Raw genomic sequence first — 12588 nt, forward strand, 5'->3', positions numbered from 1 at the left:
TGTTACAAGTGTAATTATTAGATATTTTTATGTTGGTAAAAATATGAAAAAAATGGTACAATAGATACAGAAGTATTAAAAAAGAAATGTTACAATAAGATATAAAGATGTTACCAAAAGATTGAACTGTTTTATCATCCGGTGTTACAATAGAAAATATGATGTTGTGAAAGAGTTTATTGCAACATATTTTTTGATGTTACTAAATCTTTATGGATGTTACAATAGAACTACGGTTACACCTGCCTTTTGTAACTATAGATACTGAAAGTGTAACCATAAGGGGTCTATTGTTACATTTTCAGGTATGTTACCAAAAGTTTAAAATATGTTACCATAGACCCCTATTGTAGCACGAACAAATCCAACACCATGAAATTTTCAAAAAGTGTAACTATAGCCCGATTTTTTGCTTTAGGTAAATTTTTTTGGCCATTTTTACACTTTTTTCTGGGTATTGCTAGATGCCATATATGGTGTAGTGATATGTATGATTTTATGTGATTTATGTTATGTGATTAATGTCAAAATTATGTTTTTAAAAAAAATATATAATATATTGTGAGCCGTTGGACGGTAGTTGCTTGATGGGTTTCGCCGCTCATTCTTTTAATATTTTCGTCTAAGATTTTGAGTGGGATAATATTGAAGTTAGAAGACTTAAAATTGAAATAGATTGACTTTTGGATCGCTTCTATTAGCCGCGGTTTTGTAATAACCACCTTTATAATATATTTTTGATTAGGAAATTGTATTTTATTTTAGTTTCGGTTTAGAATTAATATTCCGGAAGTGCTGTTACAGTATATAGGCATCGATAGAGAAGGTCGAATACTTAAATTGATACGTGTAATCATTATGATTATTTTTGATTATTTTTTAAGCACTTTCGGCCGATTGACAATGATTTTCTTAGCCATTCATGTTCGGTATTTTTGCTAATTCAGCTCAGATCATTATACAATTTCAACTGCTCTGCAATTGTATCTGTGTTTATAAAGTAGTTGTAGTAACAATCTATCCGAAAATATAAGATGATTCAGTTAATCAAGAACAATTAATAAGGATTATTATAAACAAATTTCTCTAATAACAAATAAGCATAATTTTGAGGGCATATTTTGTTGTAAAACTCACTAACAAGTATAGCAACGTAGAGGCAAGTGTATAAAGAATTTAACAAGTTTAGGCCAAGACCACAGTTAACAAAACAAAACATGCAGGTAAACAAAATCAGTAACTGAAATAACGTAGAGAGAAAGAAAGATGTACCCGAAACCATAGCTTTCAACAGTGACTGAAATAAAGGTTTACAGATACAAAACGCCAAGAAAATGATTACAGCTGAGTCACCAGGCCTTGCTCGAAGTCCTGGCTGCTCTTGAAGAGATTATTGCCCCCTACCTGCTGCGTTTGGGATGTGCGCAATATCTCCACCAGGATAAAACAGCTCGGAGTTTATGTTAACAGCAGCAACAAAACCTCCACTTCGACCAGCACCTCAGCCGCCGGAAAATATCAGCACTTCAGGACTTGTGGGAGAGAAATGCAGAGAGGTTGAAGAGAAGAGATGAGAATGTAGTGTGTTCTCTTTTATTCATTCAGTTTAGCCTCTATTTATAGGAGAGAAAAAAAAATGAAACTGTCCACACACTTAATGTCTGAATTAAACTGCTCCATTAATGAAAAAATCAGAACTGATCAGATTTTGAATTCATTAATGAAAAAATCAAAACTGAACAGCTTTTGAATTTAAATTATTTGTAACAGGTTTTCACATTAACACCCACATTATTATCAGAACTTAAGTTAAGTTCTGATTTGACTCATCAGTACTTAAGTTCTGATTCTGATATCAGAACTTGTTAAGTTCTGATTTTATTCATCAGTTCTTAAGTTCTGATTCTGATATCAGAACTTGTTAAGTTCTGATTTTATTCATCAGTTCTTAAGTTCTGATTCTTATATCAGAACTTGTTACAGATCAGATTATTTGCAGGTTCAATATATTTAGACTACTTAGCCTATTTCAGAACCCAGCCCAATAATCCAGTCACCGATAAATAAATTCGAATTAAAATAATTCTCAAATAAATAAAATCCTCGCCCAGGTCACCTCGCGTACGCGAGACGCCGAGACATTCGCCCAAATCGCCCTTCGACCCGACCCGACCCGGTCCGGTGCGGTGCGTGGCGGGGCGGGGCGCGCGTGTGTGTGTGTGTGCGCGTGAAGCACACAATAACACAATGGACCATCACACACCTTAGTAGTTGTATACTACTCATGTGGGTAATACCATATAAAGCACACAACCCCCTTTATTTATTTCAATGTGGGACAAACATTCTCAAATTTTTCCAAGCTTTTCCAAGCTACCTTCAACTCTCATTTCATATGGATTTCATTAAGAAAATTCTTAAAACCATACATGAAAATTTAAGTTCAAATATCATTGAACAATTTCCAATCATTAGATTTTAGGATTAACATCAAGAACATAATTAAATTAAGCTCTAAAATCCTAATTTTCTAACAATCCCCCACAAATCCATACAAGAATGTGATCAATTTCCCATCATGACTTGTTTTTCAGAGTCGGTACCCTTCCGGGTTTGAACCCTCCTAATTCCTCTACTTCAATGGCTATCGGACTCAGATGGAATGTTTCACCTTGAATCTTAATCCGTTTAGTATAACCATATTCCATAGACGACGACAAGTCAAAGGTTATGGTGCCAATCTACGGCTTTGAGACATTAATGGTCATGTCTCGATCCTGTTCGTCGAATGCTTCAAGGATTAACCCTATCCTCTAATTGCGACCACACAATTACATTCGCTTAGCTGGGCATCTCCAGAGATATACTGCCTCTATCTCGTCAAATGACTTGATCCCATTCAGAGTTTTAACACTCTTGCTTTTCTGGCAGTGTCAGTACCTTCTAGGTTTACAGGGGATAGATTCAGATACTGTAGTATCATCTATGTAGCAAAGGTACTACCAACTCATCCTTACAGCTTGTTATTACCCATTGAATACACTTCAAGGGATCTCCTCTCATGTGTATTGGGTTACCACTGTTGATGAATTATGATGGGTTGACAATCCCATCCCCAACCTTGACTTAAGGACCACTGCAGGTTCCAGTCCTTTAGTAAGTGGATCAGCTATATTATTCTGAGTTCCTATGAACTCTATAGCTATGATCCTATCAGTCACTAAACCCCTTATAGACTTGAGTCTAACTTGGATGTGTCTCTTAGTTTTAGCATTATGCTTTTTACTGCTAATCTTGTCGATAGTTGTTCGACTATCACAGTGAATAGCAATAGCAGGAAGCGGTCTGCTTACTACAGGTATTGCAGACATAAGTCCGTGTAACCATTCAGCCTCCGTCCCTGTGGCATCAAGTGCACACAACTCAGCCTCAAAAGTAGACCGAGTAACAATAGTCTGTCTGCTTGACTTCCAGGATATTGCTCCACCAGCCAAGGTGAACACGTATCCAGTCACTCCATTGGAACCAGACTTCTTAGCTATCCAACTTGCATCACTGTACCCTTCAAGCACACCAGGAAATCTCCTGTAGTGTAAACTAAGGTACATTGTGCCTTTTAGATATCTAAGTACTCTATCAAGAGCATCCCAATGAGTTCTGTTTGGACAACTTGTATATCTCGCCAATTTAGACACAGAATATGAAATATCTGGTCTAGTACAGTTAGCAAGATACTGCAAGCTCCCAATAATCTGAGAATACCTTAACTGAGACACAGGCACTCCTGAAGTATTCTTGACAAGGGCAACTTTTGAATCATAAGGTGTACTAGCGATTCTACACTGTGAATAACCATATTTCTCAAGTATAGATTTCTCTATATAATAAGATTGAGTCAAGGTTATTCCTTCAGTGGACTGAATCAATTTGATTCCAAGAATCACACTTGCCTCACCCATATCCTTCATTTCAAAATGCCTTTTCAAGAATTCTTTAGTCTCGTTAATAATCTCAATATTGGTTCCAAACAGTAAAATGTCATCCACATATAGGCACAAAATAACACACTCATTACCTTTAACTTTAGTGTAGACACACTTATCACTTTCATTAATCTTATAACTGAAAGGCAATATAGTTTCATCAAACTTTTTATGCCAATCTCTGGGAGCTTGTTTCAAGCCATAGATGGACTTGATCAACTTACATACTTTCCTTTTATTGCCTGATGCAACAAATCCATCAGGCTGATCCATATAAATCTCTTCCTCAAGTTCACCATGAAGAAAAGCCGTCTTTACATCCATCTGATGAATGATAAGACCATGGACTGAAGCCAATGCTATAAGCATTCAGATTGTTACCATTCTTGCAACCGGAGAGTATGTATCAAAATAATCAATTCCTTCCTTTTGCTTAAAACCCTTAGCTACCAGTCTAGCTTTGTACTTATCTATTGAGCCGTCAGGGTTCAACTTCCTTTTAAAGACCCATTTGCACCCAATAGTAGAACACCCAGGAGGGAGATCAACCAACTTCCATGTTCCATTGGAAACAATAGAGTCAATTTCACTCTTGACAGCGCCCTTCCAGTGCCTTGACTCAGAAGAATCCATAGCTTGCCGGAAAGTTAAAGGTTCGTCCTCGATATTGTAAGTGATGAAATCACCTCCAAAATCCTTGACTACTTTTGCACGCTTACTTCTCCTTGGTTCCTCTAATTCCTTAGGAATAGAGCTACTACTAGGTTCCGCCCCCACATTTGTCATCTTTTCCACATGATCAGGAATAGAACTTGATGTGTGAGTAGGATCTTCCTCAGAAGTCATTTCAGGTATTCCAGTCTTCATGGGGTAGACATCCTCAAAGAATGTCGCATCTCGAAATTCAACTATCGTGTTTGCCACTATACCATCTATGTCAGATTTTAACACTAAAAATCTCATAGCTGTAGTGGTCTCAAGATAGCCCAGAAAGATACAGTCAACAGTCTTTGGACCTAGTTTCTTTCTCTTATGTTCAGGAACAAGCACCTTAGCAAGGCACCCCCACACACGAAGATACTTAAGACTAGTCATCCTGCCTTTCCATAACTCCAAGGGTGTTTTATCCATGTGTTTCAGAGGGACTCTATTCAAAATATGGCAAGCCGTATTTAGAGCCTCTCCCCACATGTATTTAGGCAACCCAGAGTTAATAAGCATACTATTAATCATATCTTTAAATGTTCTGTTCTTTCGCTCAGCAACCCCATTAGACTCAGGTGTGTATGGTGGAGTAACTTCATGAACTATACCATTGTTTGCACAAAATTCATTAAAAGCATTACTCGTATACTCACCACCTCTATCAGATCTCAATCTTTTAAGTAACTTACTAGTTTGTTTTTCCACTTCAGTTTTATATATAATGAATTTACTAAGTGCTTCATCCTTATGTCTAAGTAAATAAACATAACAGTATCTACTACTATCATCTATAAAAGTAATGAAGTATCTAAACTGGTCCTTGGTCAACACACCACCAAATTCACAAATATCAGTGTGTACTAAATCTAACAAGTCTGAATCCCTAACAACGTTATGAAAAGGTTTCCTTATCTGTTTAGCAGACACACATACTTGACATTTAGAATTCTTTTCTATGGTATATTTTGGAATCAACTCTAAGTTCATCATGTACTTAAGAGCACCAAAGTTTAAATGACCTAGTCTAGCATGCCATATATTTGAGGATTCAATACAGTTAACAGTAGGAATAACATTATTATTCAAACTTCCCAAAACGGGATCCGCATTAATAACAAATAAACCATTTGACAAGTAACCCTTGCCAAAGAATGTACCAGTGTGAATAAGAACTACTTTATTACACTTAAACGAAATTTCAAAACCACTAGAAACTAAACAGCTTCCACTTATTATATTTCTACGCATGTTGGGAACATGATGCACTCTCGTCAGAGATAGAATACGTCCTAAAGGGAACTTCAGATCCACGTTTCCAACTCCATGTACTTGAGCAACACTAGCATTCCCCATCTTCACAGTCAGGCTATGACTCTGTTGATAAGATACAAATAAACTAATATCAGCACAAATATGTACATTAGCTCCAGTATCTATCAACCATTCATTTGACAGATAGGTAGAAAATATCACAGGGTTGTAGGATACATATCGGTCAACGTTGGTTTCAGAAGCCATAGCCTCACCAACAACCATGTTCACTACAGGCCCACTTGCGGTTCCAAGCACAACATTTGCTTGTGCTACCTCGGTTTTCTTCGCTTTCTTCGTAGGGCAGTCCTTACTCCAGTGCCCAACCTGCCCACAAGACCAGCATGGTTTGTTTGCCTTGGGTTTTTTGGCCTTGTCCTTGTCACTCTTAGGTTTATTACTATTAGCTTTCTTAGCAAAAGCCTTCCTCTTTTGTCCTACAGTTGCTATGTTTACCTTCGAGGTACCGTGTTCAGTTGGCATCACATGTCCCTGTTTGAACTTGTGTTGTTCTTGCACCGAGATGTCCAGCATAAGGTTGGTCCAGGTGATCTCTCCTTTCTGTCTTTTCAGGGAGAGAGAGAACTCTTCCCAAGACTTCGGGAGCTTTTCAATTACACTCATCACCTTGAACTTCTCCGGGAGATTCATTCCAGACTCCTTCAAAGCATGCACTATCATCTCGAACTCATGCACCTGCTCAGTCATGGACTTATTGTCCACCAGCTTGAACTCGAGGAACCTTGCCACATAATACTTTTCTAGACCTTGTGAGTCAGTATTATGTGTCTGGTCCAGCTTCTCCCATAAGAGTTTTGCAGAGTAGGCATCAGAAGAATAGACATCAAACAAAGTGTTTGTTAGTGCCGCCAGAATGGCCGCCCTAGCCACTCCATCCTTCTCAGCCCACTTTGCAAAAGCCTTAACTGTGTCAGCCTTCTCTTGATCCACTACTGGTTTCTCACATTCCACAACCGGCCACAGACCCTTTATAGTCAACCACAGCTTCATCCTTTTCTGCCAGCGAGAAAAGCCAATGCCACCGTTGAATTTCTCCGGTAAACCGGTTAGTTCAACAGCCTGTGGGAAACTATAGGTGGTCCAATCAATGGCCCCAGCAGTTACACCCGAACTGCTACCACCACCAACGATAACCTCACTTTCGTTAACCATTATGCTAAATTCTATATAACTAATAATCTCTTCAAGAATGTTGTAAAACTCACTAACAAGTATAGCAACATAGAGGCAAGTGTATAAAGAATTTAACAAGTTTAGGCCAAGACCACAGTTAACAAAACAAAACATGCAGGTAAACAAAATCAGTAACTGAAATAACGTAGAGAGAAAGAAAGATGTACCCGAAACCATAGCTTTCAACAGTGACTGAAATAAAGGTTTACAGATACAAAACGCCAAGAAAATGATTACAGCTGAGTCACCGGGCCTTGCTCGAAGTCCTGGCTGCTCTTGAAGAGATTATTGCCCCCTACCTGCTGCGTTTGGGATGTGCGCAATATCTCCACCAGGATAAAACAGCTCGGAGTTTATGTTAACAGCAGCAACAAAACCTCCACTTCGACCAGCACCTCAGTCGCCGGAAAATATCAGCACTTCAGGACTTGTGGGAGAGAAATGCAGAGAGGTTGAAGAGAAGAGATGAGAATGTAGTGTGTTCTCTTTTATTCATTCAGTTTAGCCTCTATTTATAGGAGAGAAAAAAAAATGAAACTGTCCACACACTTAATGTCTGAATTAAACTGCTCCATTAATGAAAAAATCAGAACTGATCAGATTTTGAATTCATTAATGAAAAAATCAAAACTGAACAACTTTTGAATTTAAATTATTTGTAACAGCTTTTCACATTAACACCCACATTATTATCAGAACTTAAGTTAAGTTCTGATTTGATTTTATTCATCAGTTCTTAAGTTCTGATTCTGATATCAGAACTTGTTAAGTTCTGATTTTATTCATCAGTTCTTAAGTTCTGATTCTTATATCAGAACTTGTTACAGATCAGATTATTTGTAGGTTCAATATATTTAGACTACTTAGCCTATTTCAGAACCCAGCCCAATAATCCAGTCACCGATAAATAAATTCGAATTAAAATAATTCTCAAATAAATAAAATCCTCGCCCAGGTCGCCTCGCGTACGCGAGACGCCGAGACATTCGCCCAAATCGCCCTTCGACCCGACCCGACCCGGTCCGGTGCGTGGCGGGGTGGGGCGCGCGTGAAGCACACAACAACACAATGGACCATCACACACCTTAGTAGTTGTATACTACTCATGTGGGTAATACCATATAAAGCACACAACCCCCTTTATTTATTTCAATGTGGGACAAACATTCTCAAATTTTTCCAAGCTTTTCCAAGCTACCTTCAACTCTCACTTCATATGGATTTCATTAAGAAAATTCTTAAAACCATACATGAAAATTTAAGTTCAAATATCATTGAACACTTTCGAATCATTAGATTTTAGGATTAACATCAAGAACATAATTCAATTAAGCTCTAAAATCCTAATTTTCTAACATATTTATCATATATTCAATAATTTTTCTATTATTACTTGGTCGATTTTGAAAATGTAAATTATAATTAGACAATATTATCGAAAGGAACTAATCTCAGAACTAATCTAATACTATATTTAGTAAAATAAAGAGCACTAATCTAGTACTTCTTACGTCCCAAAAACATTTCTCTCACCCTGTTCATGGTAAGCGATTGACTACTAATTTACGTATAAACTATAAGATCAAATATAGTTATAAGTGATTTTGTTGGATTTATATTTATGAGTATTTTAATAAATGAAATTTTTATATTTAATAGGGACGGAGAGAGTACTACTGCTTCAGCTTTGTGCTGCGATAAGCAAATGGAGAAGTAGCTGTTACTATTTCCATGAGCTGGCTTCCTTGCTAAGACGAGCACGGCACTCAAAGAGTAAGCGCGTGAAACCCCCCCTAAACCATATACTAACAAGTACGAGGTCTACAAGTCTATGTTCTTGCAACTAGTTTGTAATAATTCATTAAATAAATTGTAATAATTAATAATACCATCAAGAATCAAGATCAAATAGCCAATTGATATTGACTGAAATGTGGATATAAGTAAAGCAGTAGTAAACTCTAAACCTCATAACAAAAGAAAAAAGGCCTCTCTATCCTGATCAGCCATTCTCATTGCCAGCTCTTTGATTCTCTTCTCTTTCTTTTATCCCCACACAGACACACACAAGACCTAACAGAGCAGCCTACTACTCCCCAACCCCACCTAAACATCAACACAATATATAAACACATTTGCATTAACAAAGCTACATACATATTGTACAAGCAATGGTGCATTATGAGAGATATGTGCAGTTAAAGAAAGGAGTAGTAGCTACAGTTGTTTATGAAGATGTTAATGAAAATAACAAGCTTTTAGGCTCACATAACTCAACACTTGGTTTGTTATGTGGAGGCTCTGGTGTTAATGGATACTATAATTATCAGTATTATTTCAATATAAGTATTAAGAGGACAAGACCAAAACTGTTTTATCTTCTTTTACTTACACTTTTATCATGTACTCTCATTGTTGCTCCTCAGTTCTGTTTTCTTCCCTCAACGTTTCCTCTCTTATGTAAGTGCTTTCTTAATCTTTTGTATGAGATTTTTATGTTTTTTTTTGTTGTTGTCTGATTTTTATGGTGGTTTTTTGTAGATTCAACTGGAGCTGAAGATAAGGGTCTTATTTCAGATGCAAGTGTTTCTCTTTGTTCCTCTGTCTCTAACGGTAACTATTCAGCATTCTTATTATTATTTTTACTTGTGTCTATCTTGAATGAAAAACTTGCTTTTTGCCAACTTTTCTCACATTTTAAGCTACTTATTGATTCAGCAATCATAACTTAAGATATAACAATCTCCTCGCTCACACATGGGGCATTAGTTGCGTTGTACCATGTGAGTGGACTTCACATATTGGATCTTGGCAGCTGCCATGAACTGCCATTTTTATGCTATACACATATACATAATCATGAATCCTGTATTTGTGAATTAATCCAATTCCTTATTTACTCCGAAATTTAAATCAGATTGTCTTGCTCATCGGTGGTTAGAACAAAGGGAAAAGTTCAGAAAAGATATTTAAAAGAAAGTAACTTTACAATGTAATTTTTTAATTAGTTTTGCAATTTGTGTGTTTCCCATGTGGTTGTTTTCTTCTTCAGTAATAAGGTTATGGTAGATATAACCGAAATCCTTGTCGTGTTCATTACTATTTTCGACTAAAATTTAAAACACAGTTCTTGTTTAGATCTTTAATTCGATGGATCAATGGAACAGTAGTCTAATTTGTATTGCTGACTGTGTCTACTTTGCAGTTTGTTATATCAGTAAGTTGCTTTAACTTATTGCTAAGGTTGTGTTGTTAAGTTACAGTTTGTCATATGGAACATTTAGTTGGTAGGGACTTGGTAAATTGATATAGTCTTGATCAATTTATTGTGCTGTCTTTATTTGCTTTGTATTTGTTGCATTAGTCCACTTGAATGTCAATATAACAGCTGCTGTTCATTTGTATGTATCTGTTGCATTATTTCACTAACAATCATTCAGCAATATTCCAGCAACGTAACAGTTCTGGTATATATATATTGAGATATTTGGTAGCATTATTTCTCAATCATTTAATACTCAAGATGCAAGATGATATGTTTTAGTTGAAACTTAAAAATAGCAAAGTTAAGATGTAATTGTGTGTATTATTTGCAAGAAAATTCAAAAATAATTCAGTTGTGAAATAACTTCCCTGTGTCATAATTGTTGATAGAACTTTGGTGACAATGTGCAGGGACTATCTGTTGTGAAAGAGGTAGTATTCGTACTGACGTTTGTATAATGAAAGGGGATGTGAGAACACACTCTTCTTCCTTTTCGGTTCTTCTTTACACACCCTCTAACAATTCAAATGATTACGCAACCCGTCTATCGGATCTCTCAATCGATGGCAAAGACGAACTACAGCATGAAAAGATCAAACCTTATACTAGAAAATGGGAAGCGAGTACAATGGCAACTATTGATGAGCTGCACCTTATCTCCAAGAAACAGAATTTTGGTATTCACCATCAGTGTGATGTTAAACACGATGTTCCTGCAGTTTTCTTCTCAACTGGAGGCTACACTGGTAACGTGTATCATGAGTTTAATGACGGGTTATTGCCTCTTTTTATAACTTCACAACATTTTAACAGGAAGGTTGTGTTTGTTATTCTTGAGTATCATGACTGGTGGATTACCAAGTATGCCGATATCCTTTCACTCCTCTCTGATTATCCACCTATTGATTATAGTGGAGACAAAACAGTGCATTGTTTCCAAGAAGCTATTGTTGGCCTTAAAATCCATGATGAGCTCACGGTGAATTCTTCGTTAATGGAAGGAAATGTATCTGTTAGAGATTTTCGCAACATATTGGACGAAGCGTATCGTCCTAGAATATTAGACATCATTCAAGAAGAGGAACGAGAGGCTGAATTGATAAAAGAAAACTTCCCTTCCTTACAAAAGTTGACAAACCCAATTTCAAAGAAAGGGAAGAGCAGGCATGTGTTAAAGAAACCGAAGTTGGTCATAATGTCAAGAAATGGATCAAGGTCAATTATGAACGAAGATTTATTGGTGAAAATGGCTGAACAAATCGGGTTTTTTGTGGAGGTTCTAAAGCCGAATCCCTCTACAGAACTTGCAAAGATATACCGCTCACTGAATTCAAGTGATGTGATGATTGGGGTTCACGGTGCAGCCATGACTCATTTTCTTTTCATGAGGCCTGGTTCTGTGTTTATTCAAGTGGTTCCTCTAGGAACTAACTGGGCTGCAGAGACTTATTATGGGGAACCTGCAAAGAAGCTTGGTTTGAGGTACATAGGCTATGAAATTATTCCTAAAGAGAGTTCATTGTATGAGGACTATGACAAAAATGATCCTGTTTTGAGCGACCCTGATAGTGTAAACAATAAAGGTTGGGAATTCACTAAGAAGATCTATCTTGATCGCCAGAAAGTGCAGTTAGATCTTGTAAGATTTGGGAAAAGGTTGAATCGAGCCTACTCTTACTTCTGTGTTGGCAAGAAGAGAAAGCATAATCGCCGCGCATTGCAGTAGTTCCTGGCCTTTACAAGTTAAAAATGTCATTTTAGTCCATATTCTAGACCCCATTCAATTGATTTCTTAAACAAGTGTAGATTGGAAGAATGTTAGTAAGAATCAGTTATATAATCTCCTGTATATTAGTAGTATGACATAAGGAAAGAAGAAAAGGCTCCAGTGAAGTAATTAAGTTGTCCATCAGTTAATCTAAACAATGTCGTTAAGTAAACAAATTAACTGATTGACTCAAGCATATCAAGAATGTCTGATATCAAGTAAATTAACTGATTAACAAATTAACTGATTGACTGAATTAGTTAATCTAAACAATGTTATCAAGTATATTAAGTGAAGAGTTATTTACTCAATAAAGTAAGCAGCAGCTATCAAGAATCCATGAATTAATGAAGAGTCTGGCA

General features: G+C 36.7%; 1 protein-coding gene across 1 annotated transcript; it reads left to right on the forward strand.

Annotated features, from left to right (window-relative positions):
• The first annotated feature begins 9152 nt into the window (after window positions 1-9152).
• Window positions 9153-12367, forward strand: LOC141692469 (xylan glycosyltransferase MUCI21). The gene is made up of 3 exons (XM_074497322.1): window positions 9153-9653; window positions 9735-9806; window positions 10869-12367. Exons 1-3 carry the CDS (start codon window positions 9365-9367, stop codon window positions 12182-12184), a joined length of 1677 nt encoding a protein of 558 aa, XP_074353423.1. The 5' UTR covers window positions 9153-9364; the 3' UTR covers window positions 12185-12367.
• The last annotated feature ends 221 nt before the right edge of the window (window positions 12368-12588 follow it).

The sequence above is a fragment of the Apium graveolens genome, chromosome 10 (assembly GCF_009905375.1).
Source record: "Apium graveolens cultivar Ventura chromosome 10, ASM990537v1, whole genome shotgun sequence".
NCBI lineage: Eukaryota > Viridiplantae > Streptophyta > Magnoliopsida > Apiales > Apiaceae > Apium > Apium graveolens.